Here is a 16,204-nt window from a genome sequence, read left to right as displayed (position 1 = left end):
AAGGTCTCCCAATCTCTCCACAGTAGAAAACGTTTGGAGCGTTATGGGTAGGCCCTCGAACCATCCAGGGATTTTGAGGATCTAACGCGCCAGTTGGACAGAATTTGGCACGATATCTCTCAGGAGGACATCCACAACTCTATCAATCGATGCCAAGAACTTCTTGCGTAATGGCCAGAGGTGGACCAGCGTGTTACTGACTTTCTCAATTTGTGAAGTTCTTTTGCTTGAATTAAGCATTAGTTTTTCTGAAATTGTAATACTTTTTTTGTCTGTACATGTACATTCCATCTAACGATTTCCATTCCTTTAGATAATTCCTTCGTGATGGGTCTTTTTTTTTGTCTTAGGGTATACTTCCTCCCGGCACGATGGCGAGGTAGGTGTAGCAAACACGTCGCCTGGGAGGTGGCGTGCTGAGATTAGCATTGGTGGCACGCAGGGCACATCCTCAGTGGTGGTAATCGCGGACCTCAGCTCGGAACAGGCACCCAACAGTAAAAAGGCAGTGAAGGCATCCTTATGTTGTAGCCGGCGGTGTCCTAGTGTCGCGACAAGCAGTGCCGCTAAGGGAGACGAACCCCGGAGAGTAGGCTGCAGCGCTGCAACAGGCGGCAGCGGTTCCCCAGCGTCACTAAGCTGCGGTAGTAGTCCGCTCACGACTCAGACTACGGGACGGCAGCAGGTAGGTCACTGAACGGATTTCTGGACACAGCGGCTTATTGGCTACTGAGGAGTCCCGGCAAACAGGCAGCAGTCGGCGGTTTGTGGCCTGATGTTAGAGGTAGCAACTGCATCACCACTGTCATAGAGTCCATAGCACCGCTCAACACGGACTGGGCGCAGCAAAATTGCCCAGCTGTCCAGAATGATGAAACGGTGATCCTGGGGGTTTAAATAACGCTTCTCTTCGCTGAACGTTCGGAAACCACGTTTCTCTGTCGCGCAGGAACATCGCAAACAGCGGCCAATGTTCTAGGTATGGGTATCGTCACGTAGTGGTGGGTCGGACCACAGAAACTTCCTGAAGCTTTGTCAGCGTCCCAGGCTCTTGACTCACAGTAGTCCGACGTCAAGGAGGTGCCTCGCTTCTGCTGCGTTCGCAGGTCAACGACTGCGACTGGCCTAGGCAGTTGCGGAAGTCCTAGATTCGGTTCTTGGCTGTGGCTGTGGCTTACACAATCCCAAAAAGATGAGCATCACTGTAGTGGGACAGAAAGTGGAATAAACTGAAAGTTATAAGAGGAATATTTTACTGGAATTTGTAGGCGATGTCCCCTTTAAATCTTGTTTAACTTAATTCAGAGGGAACAAAAGGTCAACACTGCCCACTAAAAACGCTACGACCACTTGCTTATAGTAGACAACCTTTGAAAAGCAATACAACAGCGACTCTTCGTGGCCTGTATTCGACAAGTCCTGGATGGATTTCTCTAAGTATGCAGCACCAGAATTTCATGCACAGTTCAGGCAATTTGCGTAAATTACGGACCGGTGTTTTGTGGGAGAGGAGACGCCATCCAATAACATCCCAGTTAAGTTATGTTGCATTCGGATCAGGCGGATTTGTTGGCCAAAACATCAGTCTGAGTTCACTATCACGCTCTTCAAACCTTTGTATTACAATTCGGGCCTTGTGACACATACAGCTAACACATTGGAATATGCCGTCGGGAAAGACATCTAGCATGAAGGATGATCCGCAGGTGATCCGCAAAAATGTTCCGACAGTCCACAGTTCTCATGTGTAAGGGTCCGCCTACTGCCAAGATGATACTATGTTTCATGTAACATCCTTGTCGTGGGGTCGGTTCAATGAGATGAGTGGAAACGGGCAGCCGAGGATACAGATAGGGTCCAAGAGGGAGAATTTCCATGTGTTAATGTGATGAAATACGTTACAGAGTGATTGAATACTTGTGGGCAACGCTGTCAGCCACGACCAGGAGATTGAATGCCTGGCCGCTGGCGGCGTATAACCGACGGCTGGTCCAGGAATGCTGCTGACGCCAGACTGAAAAATTATCTACAGCCGCCGCTCAAAATGAATATAAAAACATCAAAAACTTAGAGACAGCTCAGTTTACAAGTTGTTTGCATGTCTTTACAGCAGTGTACTGTATTATTTCGGTGAGTCACAAGTAGTTTGAAGCTCTGTATGCTGTTTAGTGTGACCCGAAGCACATCAGAGCGAGTGTTTTGTATCACTGTAATAAACATTTTATGTCAAATCCATTCCTAAATAAATTGTTCCAAAATAAATAAAGTACACTCCTTCCTCTCTCCAGCAGCCCAGCACAGGCTGAGTCCTTTTCGCTCCATTTTCCCCCCAGACCACCTTCATGGATTCTGTCACAGAAGGGATGACAGCGCCCTCTGGTGGCAGTACTGTGTACTAGGTTAGTTGGACTTCAGACCTCATGGTGGATACACTGGATGGGGGTTCTGCCTCTAACTGTTTAAACAAAGACTGCCTGCAAAATAAAGACTTATGCCCATCCTATCCAGCATATGCTGAGTCCTTTTCCCGCCCCCCAGACCGCCATCTTGGATTACATCATAGGAGGGGTGAAGGTGCCCTCTTGTGACAGTACTGTGTATTAGGTCAGTTGGGCTCCAGACCTCATAGTCAACAGACTGGATGGAGCTACTGCCTCAAAATTGTTTAAATAAACACTGCATGCAAAATAAAGACTTATGTCCATCTTATCCAGCAGAGGTTGAGTCCTTTCCCCCCAATTCCTAGGAAGAGGTGGCGGTTGGACGACTTAGGTTAGTGGAGGTAGCCCAAGTGACATTTCTTCCCGCCATTTTCTTAGGTTAGTGGAGGCAGCCGTTGTCTGTTGCATTGTCCTGCTGGAATTTGTACTTCCCGCCATTTTCTGGGGGAGGGAAGGGAGGGGGATGGGGTTTGGTTAGTGGAGGTAGCCCAATTGACCTGTTTTCCAGTCAAAATTTGAACTTCCCACCATGATGTCGTTATGATGTTGCTATATCTATCACTATCATCTTGGATCCGCCATCTTGAATAAATTTGGCAACAAAGGAGAATGGGGCCATGCCCGCTTTGCTCCACTACTGGAGTCGAGTAAAAACTGCTTTACAGTTGCGTGATGTTTTGCATTACAGTTATATTTATGAACGAGTGTAGCGATAGTTTTACATTTTATGGTCCTGCAATGCTTCATTGTAGATCTGGTAAAAAGTTTTCTGCGAATTTCCCGCTTCACAGTTCTATTTGCTTATTTAAAACTCTGTCTGACTGGTCTTTTAGATGGATGTAAATTTCAATTTCTTCAATTACATCCATTATTTTTCCTTATTGTTAGCTTATTTGAAGTGATCCTTCTATATTAGGTATTTTGTGGATGGTGTCTTTTAAGTGTGCAGCAATTGTGAATGGGTTATTGTCACTTACTGCCTTGTTTTCTTTAATTCGTGTGCTAGCTTTCCTTCATGTTTGTCGAATATGAAACTTTGAGCATTCTTCACAGTTCATGATTTCGAAAATTTCTCAGATTTCCGTGGTCCTGTAGTTCGTGTATGATTTTGTATTCTTGAAACATCGAGTAATTTTGTCGAAAATGATACCTAGATATGGCCATACAAGAATTATTGTTCTGTGTTTCGTCTGTGTCTTTGTTTAAAGTTATTTCATCTATGAGACTGGTATGCGTTAGATTCGTTTTGTTTTTGAATAATGCGTCTACTAAGTTTTTAGAATAGCTATTATTTATAGCCACATTTCTAGAGGATCTAGTTCTTTCTCAATTTTCTCTTTTTCCAGTGGTGAGTTGATCAATTATGCACCATAGAATGAAAATGTGCGAGCTTGTGTGCCCTCGGGTGGCTTGATTGGTTGTGGATAATTATGTATGTGTTCGTTGGTTTACGAAATATATCGAATATTTGTTCAGTTTTTTTCGTTCGAAATTTTTCAATCTAATAATTTTTTACCCTTATTTGAGAGTAGTTAGCGTTTGACGGCCTAGTTGTATATAACTGTTGGTATATAACTGTTTTAGTGTGAATTGCCTTTGAACATGATTTAGTAGTTAACATCATACTGATGTGACTGTGTGAGCTGCGTGATGTGTTTTTCACTGCTGATTCTAATTAACTGACCCACGATAAATGAATTAGTGCACAATTTACGAATTGTGTTTGTTGTATTCTGAGAAACTGAATCATTCCTCGACTTTTCTGAATTTCTCCTTATGTGTGGTTAAAACAGTAAGAAATTAAACTCGACTTCTTCTGAATTGTCAGAGTTGGTCAGGGCCTGTTCACGATTAGCAGACGATCGTTTATGCGCAGGGGATTATATTTTGGGAGTTTAGCACTTGGCTGTGTGGATTCTCCCTGAGGTGATAATTACAGCCAGAAGCTTCGGATTTCAAGTAGGTCTGGCAGTGGACATAACAACTACTCCCGAAGCAAACACAAAAATGGTTCAAATGGCTCTGAGAACTATGGGACTTAACATCTTAGGTCATCAGCCCCCCAGAACTTAGAACTACCTAAACCTAACTAACCTAGGGACATCACACACATCCATGCCCGAGGCAGGATTCGAACCTGCGACCGTAGCAGACGCGCCGTTCCGAAGCAAACACAGGTCCGCCAGATACCGAAAACGCCACATATGGCGTCATCGATTACCACCACAGGTCCCGAAGAAAGGTGAATGTCTCTCACAGCACCTGCATCTGTGGTGCAGTTCATTTTCCGAGCAGTCATTCACCTGTATGAAGGCGTATATGGACCCGACCACTGACCTATTATAAGAAACCTGATTCTTCGGAACAGGCGACACGTTTTCATTGGTCCATGATCCAATCTCGATTATCCTGCGCTCACTGTAATTCACGCAAAGGGATCACCGGCTGCAGCGCCCCATGTTGAACCCTGTGTTCTGAACAGTGTGCACCGAAATACTTGTGCCTGCACCGGTGTACTCTGTCAAATCTGACACAGATCGCTGCGTATTCTTCTTCACAGAGAGAGGAAGCCTCTGACCTCTACGCTCTGTGATGGGGCATGGACGTTCAACACCTTGTCGCTTACTCTGTCCTTCAACTGTTTTCCATAGGTGCTCACGACTGTGGTATGCGAGATGCTGACCAACTTCGCTGTTTCTGAGATGTTCATTCACAGGTGCCAGACCGTAACAAATTGCCCTTAATCAAAGTCTCTTATCAACGAAACTATATATTTGCAGAGACCTTTTCAAGTCTCATACGTCTCTGATGTACGTACGCAGACTCAAGCGACAAAATATTTTTTTTTTTTACCAAGACCAGGAATCGTAGCCGGGTTTCCTGCTCGCTAGGCAGATGCACTAACCACTACGTCACCCTGGCACAATGGCTTTGCACAGCTGTATGGACTACCAGAGGACACCTCCCGCCTCAGTCCAAATTCCCACCGAGAGAGGTGGCGCAGTGGCTAGCACACTGGACTCGCATTCGGGAGAACGACAGTTCAATCCCGCGTCCGGCCATCCTGATGTAGGTTTTCCATGATTTCCCTAAATCGCTCCAGGCAAATGCCAGGATGGTTCCTTTGAAAGGGCACGGCCGACTTCCTTCCCCGTCCTTCCCTAATCCGATGAGACCGATGACCTCGCTGTCTGGTCTCCTCCTCCAAAACAACCCAACTCAAACTCCCAGGCTGAGGTGCGAACAGGAATTTGAATTGAGTAGGGAAGCGTTCAATGGTAGACTGTGCAGTTGTTCAAAGCAATTGTGCCAAGGTGGTGTCGTGGTTAGAAATCTGCCTAGTCAGCAGGACACCTGGGTTCGAATCCTTGCCTTGCTAGAAATTTTCATTCGTCGTTTCAGTCTGCTCATATACACCAAAGTCGATAATGTGGGTGGATTTTCCCATTTGCAGCCCGTATTCATACCTAAAATGATTAGTCCTTCCGGAGAACAGCTGTTAACAACTGTCGACTAACTATTTGCACAATTTTGTACTATGGGATCTAAATGTGTAAATGTATTTTTATTGAAACAAAACTTGATGTATTACGGTTTACAGCGAGTCTTATAATTATTTAAATAATCCTGCAATTTATAGTAGCCTATGTGGTATTTGCATCTAAATAGCAAATTTAAAAAACTGAAAAATATTCTTTACAGGAAAACCCGTTTCGCAAACGAATCTGCGAGGTCTTCTCTCGAGACGGGAAAGGAAACCTGACGTTCGAGGACTTCCTGGACATGCTTTCCGTGTTCAGTGAGCAGGCGCCAAGAGATATTAAGGTCTTCTATGCTTTCAAGATCTACGGTACGTTAAAGTAGATGGTAAAGATGTCGTTTTCATCTGCAAATTATTTTCAATTTTTTGTTCAAAATGTTCAAATGTGTGTGAAATCTTATGGGACTTAACTGCTAAGGTCATCAGTCCCTAAACTTACACACTACTTAACCTAAATTATCCTAAGGACAAACACACACATCCATACCCGAGGGAGGACTCGAACCTCCGCCGGGACCAGCCGCACAGTCCACGACTGCAGCGCCCTAGACCGCTCGGCTAATCCCGCGTTGCTTCAATTTTTTTTTTCTTCGGGTCGTAAGTATAAGGTAAGGAAGCGCTCATCGAATATTACTCTGTTAAATGAGGAAATATTTGGAATTTTGAGAACAGTACAGATTTATTAAGGAAAATGTGTGACAGATAGCAGGAATGCTGGCCAACCGGTCGGAGCAAACTGAAATCCAGGGGAGAGGAACCAGTCATCGAACAATATAGCTAGCGATCGAGGAGGTAGCTTTTAACCGGCAGATAACACTTCGACCCCTACTATTGGTGGAATATGAGTGTCACGAAGTAAGCTGGCTCTCAAATTGGCAGCAGGTAGCTTCAAGCGTTACTGCGAGTGGTTTTCGCCAAGCGAGTGGCCGTTGTTGGCCCGCACGTGGTGTGAGGATGCCGCCATGGGCAAAACTCCAGGCCGACAAATTACACACCAAGGCCAACAAATTCTTTCACGGCCTTCACATAAGTAAAATCTGTACTAGTAAAGACACAGAATTGGCCATGACACCACATATAGAAACGAGGGGAGGAAGGACATCTACCCACTCTTTGCACATATTAGTGCTTCAGACATTGGCGATCAGATATATGAATAATGAACAGCTGCTCAGTTGCCTTTTTAGAACTTTATTAAGTTCTCTGGTTTTGACCTGCATATTACGCCTTACCACGCGTAACTTTAGAGAAGCAACGATTGATTTGGAGTGACGAACCACGCTGTACCCTGTGGTACTCCAATGGAATGATTAGGGTTTGACGGACGTCTGGCGCAAGTTACCTGCCGTCGCTTGTAGTGCCAACAGTGAAGTACGGAGGAGGTTGCGTTACGCTATGGGAGTATTTTTCGTGGTTAATAGTCTGATCCCCTTCTTGTGCTTAAGAAAGCTCTAAATGCGAAATAATATGAACTCATTTTACAGCATTGTGTACAGGGAGAGTTCGAAAGAGATGATTATTTATATCAGCGTGATGAAATGAAATGAGCGTTTGGCGTCATTGGCCGGGAGGCCCCTCGCGGGGCAGGTCCGGCCGCCATATCGCAGGTCTTATTACATTCGGCGCCACATTGGGCGACCTGCACGCCGGATGGGGATGAAATGATGATGAACACAACACAACACCCAGTCCCTGAGCGGAGAAAATCTCCGACCCAGCCGGGAATCGAACCCGGGCCCAGAGGACGGCAATCCGTCACGCTGACCACTCAGCTACTGGGGCGGACATCAGCGTGATAATGCACCCTGTCATAAGGCAGCATCTATGAGGCAATAGTTTGTGGACAGTGACGTTCCTGAAATGGACTGACCTCCCCAGGGTCCCGACCTTAACCCAGTGGAGCATCCTAGGCATGAGTTAAAATGTCGGCTTTGCTCCAGGTCACAGCATTCAACACAACTACCTCATCGGGTTTCGGCTTTGGGGAAGAATAAGCTGTCATCCCTCCACAGACAGTCAGACACCTTACTGAAGCGTCCCCAGCAGAGTTCAAGTCAACATAAAGACAAATGGTGGACACATCTCACTTTAATGTCCACAAATAAGTGTCCAGATAGCGTACTTGATTTGTTTGTGAGTATGGTTATGCGCAGATAATTTACAGATCATGTAACATCACAGTGGCTTAAATGTAATAAAACAAGTGTGTTAGTATTTTTACCAGTGAAAAATTCTTAAATTTGGCGATAACAGTAAATACTAGTGATTTATTTATAGAGTTGGTGTTATTCAGAACTAACAGTTTCACTTTACATTGTAAGTTTTCTACTGTGTCACACTTTTTATATTACTGGTAAATCATAAAATATTTTTGAGATCAAATATTACACAATGTTATGAGCGACTGGCGTCTTTAATAATGAAGATAATTTTTTCTTGTATCATTTTAGCTGTGGGTACTGCTGCTCTTTTTAAACGTGATAATCTATTACTTCACTATAATCTATTACTTACTATATAGCTTGAAGTGACGCCTACAAATTAAATGTTGATGAATACCACAAATTTTCTCACTGCTCACTTTTGTGTAATCAATTATGTCTTCCTAAATAATGGGTTATCCCAGAACCTTATGGCATAAGACAATAGTGAGTAGAAATATGCAAAACATATTAATATGTTGATTTGTCCATGTCCTGAATTCGCAGCTGTGCGCAGAACAGATGTTACTGTACTTAGCCATATGAGAGCCTCAGTAAACACCCATAACTTTGGAATATTCTTTGAAAACTGTGTATGGTAAACATTTGGCAGTTGCTTCACTGTGATGTCATATACAAAAGAAATCAACAACAAGATCAATAAGCGTTTCTGTCGTGTTGAAGGTCAGTCTCATTGGCGGCTCACGCATAATTTTACCAATGTGCTACAATGTGGTGGCCTCTAGCCTTTTGATTTCCAAGGGTAGTAATCGTAACTAAATTGAATATATTAACTGTACATACAGAAACTGAACGGTTTAAATATATTTAAATATTATATTCGGTACTTTAATACTGTGGGGAATAAAATAAAATGAAGAAAAGGTTGGTATCAGCAGAAATCTCGACAGGGTCCACAAATTACCAGTCTGAGCATTTAGCCACTCAGCCACAGTGCGGTTATGGCAAGAATTCCACAACAATCCCTCATCTGCTACGCCTGCACAGTGTGTTACACGTAATTTCAAAGAAAAATACTGACCTGGTGCTGGGAGCAACGTAGCACTCATAACGACGAAAAGGATGACGTCACATGTGAGCGTGCGCAGTCGAAAACAGACAGCAATATCCTTTGGCTGAGGTAATCGTAGTGCGGCTGACCATCATTTCAGCAGTCAACATTGGTTTCTAGTAGTTGTACAGAGGGCGCTACAAAACATGTCTTAGTTCACTTTATTCACATACCAGCAAGCATTCGAAGAGAAATGGGGTAATTCTGGTGCGATTTCCGGATCACATTCGAAGAGAAATGGTGTAATTTTAGTGCAATTTCTGGCTCGCATTTGAAGAGAAATGGTGTAGTTTTAGTTCGATATTTAAAGTGTGCTTAAGCTCATTAGCAATAATAACTCGTTACTACTCGTCCTTGCATAGCAACTGAACCCCTCATAGTGAAGTTGCACCTTCGAAATATTGAGTGGCACATGAGAAACCCTGTAAATAAAAGAAGGCAGATTTTATTATTGAGTTTTAATTTTATTTCACTGTCTCAGTAGGTGAGTAAAAGGAAAGCTACTATGGCCACCACGAAATAAAGTCAACATAAATTATCTTCTTGGAAATGTGGTGCATCTATGCTACTACATGAAAGGCTGTTTTTTGAGCCATACACGTTTTGCTTCTTTGTATTTATGAAGTACCTTCAGTGGTCAGTAACATCTTTGTTCTATGTTTATAATAACTGCGATATGTAATGATTCTACAGGGTGTTTCAAAAATGACCGGTGTATTTGAAACGGCAATAAAAACTAAACGAGCAGCGATAGAAATACACCGTTTGTTGCAATATGCTTGGGACAACAGTATATTTTCAGGCAGACAAACTTTCGAAATTACAGTAGTTACAATTTTCAACAACAGATGGCGCTGCGGTCTGGGAAACTCTATAGTACGATATTTTCCACATATCCACCATGCGTAGCAATAATATGGCGTAGTCTCTGAATGAAATTACCCGAAACCTTTGACAACGTGTCTGGCGGAATGGCTACACATGCAGATGAGATGTACTGCTTCAGCTGTTCAATTGTTTCTGGATTCTGGCGGTACACCTGGTCTTTCAAGTGTCCCCACAGAAAGAAGTCACAGGGGTTCATGTCTGGCGAATACGGAGGCCAATCCACGCCGCCTCCTGTATGTTTCGGATAGCCCAAAGCAATCACACGATCATCGAAATATTCATTCAGGAAATTAAAGACGTCGGCCGTGCATGTGGCCGGGCACCATCTTGCATAAACCACGAGGTGTTCGCAGTGTCGTCTAAGGCAGTTTGTACCGCCACAAATTCACGAAGAATGTCCAGATAGCGTGATGCAGTAATCGTTTCGGATCTGAAAAATGGGCTAATGATTCCTTTGGAAGAAATGGCGGCCCAGACCAGTACTTTTTGAGGATGCAGGGACGATGGGACTGCAACATGGGGCTTTTCGGTTCCCCATATGCGCCAGTTCTGTTTATTGACGAAGCCGTCCAGGTAAAAATAAGCTTCCTCAGTAAACCAAATGCTGCCCACATGCATATCGCCGTCATCAATTCTGTGCACTATATCGTTAGCGAATGTCTCTCCTGCAGTAATGGTAGCGGCGCTGAGGGGTTGCCGCGTTTGAATTTTGTATGGATAGAGGTGTAAACTCTGGCGCATGAGACGATACGTGGACGTTGGCGTCATTTGGACCGCAGCTGCAACACGGCGAACGGAAACCCGAGGTCGCTGTTGGATCACCTGCTGCACTAGCTGCGCGTTGCCCTCTGTGGTTGCCGCACGCGGTCGCCCTACCTTTCCAGCACGTTTATCCGTCACGTTCCCAGTCCGTTGAAATTTTTCAAACAGATCCTTTATTGTATCGCTTTTCGGTCCTTTGGTTACATTAAACCTCCGTTGAAAACTTCGTCTTGTTGCAACAACACTGCGTTCTAGGCGGTGGAATTCCAACACCAGAAAAATCCTCTGTTCTAAGGAATAAACCATGTTGTCTACAGCACACTTGCACGTTGTGAACAGCACACGCTTACAGCAGAAAGACGACGTACAGAATGGCGCACCCACAGACTGCGTTGTCTTCTATATCTTTCACATCACTTGCAGCGCCATCTGTTGTTGAAAATTGTAACTACTGTAATTTCGAAAGTTTGTCCACCTGAAAATGTACTGTTGTCCCAAGCATATTGCAACAAACGGTGTATTTCTATCGCTGCTCGTTTAGTGTTTATTGCCGTTTCAAATATACCGGTCATTTTTGAAACACCCTGTAGATATGTTACTGTATAACATTATTTTATTATTCTCTTATTTTTAGGTAAGAAACGCTTTTGGAGTGCAAATTTCGTAAGATCAAATTACTATTTGGTTCAACTTACGATTTTGTGATCTATTATTCCATGTGTGTCGCCCTGGAGTTTTGTTTAGTTAGCCTGCATGCACCAGAATGTCCGATTTTCGGCTTTTTCAAAGACATGTCAGTTTAACACTTGCTCTTCAATCTCTGTTGGTCGTTTGTGTTTACTATATACCGTGTAGCCAGTTGTCGCTGTGTGTTCTTCATTCGGCTTTTGTTTGTATTGCGGTGTTTATAGGCAGTTTGATATTCATTTGCAGTTACGTATGAACGCGTGTTATTGCTTATGGTGAGGTCTGCACTGAGAAAAAGAGAATTTCGAGTGGAGGAAATCGCAAATATTTTCTTAAATGTCTGTCTTGGGAGATCAAGTTATTATTTAGTCTTGTTAAGTTCTACATCTCTGTTTGTTATTGTGTTACTGTCTAAGATGATCATTAAGTTGTGGCTTATACTGATTTGGTCATTTAACACTTTCTCATTTATTGCAATGGCTCTTTACGTGTGAATGCTGCCCTGTAAAATATTATGAGTTTTCTCTTGTAGTTTTTCATTCTAATAATTTTTATATCTCGTTTCATCTTAGATGGTTAATGCTTATGCTTCATTAGGTGTTCAGCAAATGTGGAACTGGTTTCATACTGCCAGCTTCTTGTGTGTTTTGTGAATCTCGATTTTAAATTTCTGCCTCTCGTCCAAAGATACGCTGATTATCTGATTCAGGTAGCTGGAAAATCATCATCATCTTGTGCTTCGTCTTCTTTTTCTTCTTATCCTTTACGAATTGGGCTCTGTCTGTTAGCCCACTTACAGAGATTAGTTAGTCCATCTTGCTTTGAGCCTCCTTGACTTCCTTCATACTGTTGGTTTGCATCTGCACAATATTTTTGGCAGTCTATTATCCTTCAGTCTAGTGATGTGGTCTTCGCTTTTCCTTCTGTGTTCATCTATTTCTCATTTAGAGATATTAATCCTAATTCTGATCGTCTTTCTGTATCTATCTTGCGATCTTGTCTTTTGTATCCTGCTGCCTGCCTGAGAAGTCTCATTTCCGTATTCTGGATTCTTAATGCATCGTTTTTTGTTAGCCAAGTTTTGCTTTCATACAAGTATATACGAAGTGTTTGACAAGTAGGCCTACAAGTGGGAGGGGCGACTGTGTGATAATGAGACAAGCAAATAATTCTAACAAACGTAGCCGGCCGGAGTGGCCGTGCGGTTCTAGGCGCTACAGTCTGGAGCCGAGCGACCTCTACGGTCGCATGTTCGAATCCTGCCTCGGGCATGGGTGTGTGTTATGTCCTTAGGTTAGTTAGGTTTAAGTAGTTCTAAGTTCTAGGCTACTGATGACCTCAGAAGTTAAGTCGCATAGTGCTCAGAGCCATTTGAACCATTTAACAAACGTAGGTTCGGAAACTGATGGTTCCCCTGATACGACTTATTACGACTGAGGAGTCCCCAAGAATCCAAACTACAGAAGATCACTTGAAGACAAACCAATACAAGAACTGTTTCGCATCGTCGCCGGTTCACGTAAAGAGAGGCTTCAGCACGTCTATTGATTGATGCCCTTACGCTTTCAAAAATTCCAGGCGTATTTTGAACGCACTGACGACCATCGACAACGCGTTCACAGAGCTGATCGACACTATCATTACGGCTGGAATAGACCCAAACTTTTCAATAATTCACACAAAAACTCCAACGTCTTCAAGTCGGAGGACCTGGGAAGGCGTGGTATTGGCGAGGCATGACCGATATTCTCGTTGTGAAAAAGCTATTTACGGGTACTTAGATATGCGGAATGATGACAAAATAAACGAGGACAGATTATCATTCTGTAATTTGAGAATGACGTGGCGGTGTTTGGGAATAGATGTAACATGCCTTAGGAATGAATGTAGCCTTAGAAACTGACAGTATTGTAACACTGGAATTAAGGCACATGTGCATACGTCGTATGGGGGATACCATTAGTTTCGGGACTTACTTTATTGGTATTATATGCTTGTCTCCTTGTCCTCTACTCACCACTTTGGTTTGTGTCTATAATAGTCAAACACGCTGTGTAAGGAGCAGGTGTGGCACTAAAACCGAAACCTGTGGAAGTCAATTCTTGTTATTCCCAAATAACTAAAAATTTTGCTTCCCCGACATTGTTTCCTTTGGCTTCCCTGCATTGTGCTAGGTTATTCGTGTTAACATTGTCCCAGAAAGCGCCGCGTGACGACAGAGACGTTCCGTTTTGCAGACTTCGACGGCGACCAGCACATCGGGCCGTCCGACCTGCAGCGCGCCCTGCGGCTGCTGACGCGCGACGAGCTGACGGCCGAGGAGGTGGGCCAGGTGTGCGAGAAGGTCGTCGAGGAGTCGGACGTGGACGGCGACGGCCGGCTCTCCTTCATGGAGTTCGAGCACGTCATCACGCGCGCGCCCGACTTCCTCTCCACCTTCCACATCCGCATCTGAGCTGCCGCTGCCGCACAACGCTTGGAACAGACAAAATGTTTCATGTGTCGTTTAATAGCCTTGGCAAAATAAATATTAATGGTTATAGTCATTACGCACTGACTAAAATGGAAAGTGCTACACCACGACCACCTTGACTGAACGCTATCAAACTGGCACTCCAGCATTTCCATACCTATTGGATATGTTTATGAGAATTTCATCACTATGCCATCTTATTTTCAGTATAGAAACAAGCCATTCCTACAGATGAAGAATGGTATGGATGTGTGATGGTTATTGGGTGTGTCGAGCTTTACTGACCCTTTCAGCTGGAGATCATAACAATGCACGCCCAGAGTATTACATGTACAGCTTATCTGTGGTTTTTAGTCTTTAGGGAAATTCGAGTCAGTGGCATGAGTGACATGGAAACGTCTTACCGATAGATCGCACGCACATCTGACTGTAGTGCAATGACTGCAGAAGGAGTTGTGACGACGTGGCTCAGGACAATACAGTGGCAAGGAGGGTAAGTGAGTGAGGGGCCCTCCAGAAGGACTACATCACGAGAAGACCGTAGGATTGTTCGGCAGACTCTGACGAACAGATGAAAAAGGGGCTCTGAGCACTATGGGACTTAACATCTGTGGTCATCAGTCCCCTAGAACTTAGAACTACTTAAACCTAACTAACCTAAGGACATCACACACATCCATGCCCGAGGCAGGATTCGAACCTGCGACCGTAGCAGTCCCGCGGTTCCGGACTGAGCGCCTGAACCGCTAGACCACCGCGGCCGGCTCGAACAGATGAATGACAACAGAGGCTACCAACAGAGTATCGCTAGGATCCAGGGCGAAAAGGTTACAGGAAGCTGGGTTGAATCTCGAATTGCTATGTGTCTTTTACCCCTGACACCAAACCACAGACGGCTGAGACTCACATGATGTAGAGATCGAATCAACTGGGAGACTGAGTGGCATTGTGTGGTGTTCAGCGAGGAGTCTCGCTTGTGTCTGTGGAGGTCAGGTCGACGTCAACGGGTCCGTCTATGTCCTGGTGAAGAGTAAATGGAAGCAGTGATTTTCGAAACGATTACCGCTCCAATTCTTGTCATCATAGTGTGAGGAGCTGTTGGATATTAAAACGGGATTTATTCGGTAATTACTGAAGTGATTCCGCATGCTCGCCGGTATGACGAGGGCATCAAACAGCATATTCCAGCTACACAATGCAAGACGTCACCCTGCAGTTCACGTCACAAACGCCTCGAGGAATGTGACGATCCTTGACTGGCCTTCATAGTCCCCTGATTTGTTCCCCGATTAGCACGTCTGAGTTTCGGTGGGAAGATGTATACTTCCGTACTGGCCTCCAACTGGCAATCTTCATGAACTGATACAGCGTGTACTTCAGGCATTGCAACAAAATTCCTCGTGATTTTGTTCGGGGACTGTAGGCTTCCATCTCACAACGAATTTACGACCATGGGAGCTACTGAAGTTGATTATGGACATCAGTTCCGAATGGAATGAAAGTTTAATTGTTTAATACCTGTGATGCCATGAGCATCACCATAAAGTAGATAAATATCGGAATGGTGCTTTATGGTGTAAGGCTTTCAATTTCTGTCAGTGCAGATCTTATTCTTTCGTGTCTTACGACAGGTCACCAACTGAATGCTTTCCACTTTCCTCTGTTCTATGTCCCTTCCCCAATCTGCTACTGACTTCGTCACGTTTTTAATGTCACACAACATTTCAAGTCTTCTTCTTGCGCTCCATCTCTGCCCTGCATTCTTTCCTCAAATGACTTTTGGTTTGCTTCCAATTGAACGGGTCGGCAAAACAAATTGCTAACCATTAATTTAGTGACAATTATCCGTAATTTTTGTTTATTTGTTAATACAATCACTTTTTCATGAAACAGACATCACCATTTTCAGCAACACTGGCCAGCTTCAGATGTTACAAAAAATAAAAGCCTCTTAACTAGGTGCACTTGTGAGTTAAGTGAAGTGCTATTAAAATAGGTCTGCTTGTGAGATGAGTATTGTGTTATTAAAATAGGTGCGGATCATATCTACAGCTGCATTTAGTGAACAAATGTGCATGCATTGCAAAGACTGAAATTATTAAGAAGAAACAGGCAATTACGTAGACCCATAGGGGCACA

At 43.9% G+C, this 16,204-nt stretch overlaps 1 protein-coding gene across 1 annotated transcript in view; it reads left to right on the top strand.

Annotated features, from left to right (window-relative positions):
- Positions 1–14,083, top strand: part of LOC124595726 (calcium and integrin-binding family member 2) — a 189,258-nt gene extending 175,175 nt beyond the window's left edge. The window contains exons 4-5 of the mRNA XM_047134596.1: positions 6,144–6,291; positions 13,830–14,083. Of these exons, the coding sequence (XP_046990552.1) occupies positions 6,144–6,291; positions 13,830–14,047 (366 nt within the window). The 3' untranslated portion in view covers positions 14,048–14,083. The remainder of the gene's footprint in view (positions 1–6,143; positions 6,292–13,829) is intronic.
- The last annotated feature ends 2,121 nt before the right edge of the window (positions 14,084–16,204 follow it).

Source organism: Schistocerca americana, chromosome 2 (genome assembly GCF_021461395.2).
Source record: "Schistocerca americana isolate TAMUIC-IGC-003095 chromosome 2, iqSchAmer2.1, whole genome shotgun sequence".
In the NCBI taxonomy this organism is placed as follows: domain Eukaryota; kingdom Metazoa; phylum Arthropoda; class Insecta; order Orthoptera; family Acrididae; genus Schistocerca; species Schistocerca americana.
This window is presented reverse-complemented; position numbering and strand designations above follow the sequence as displayed.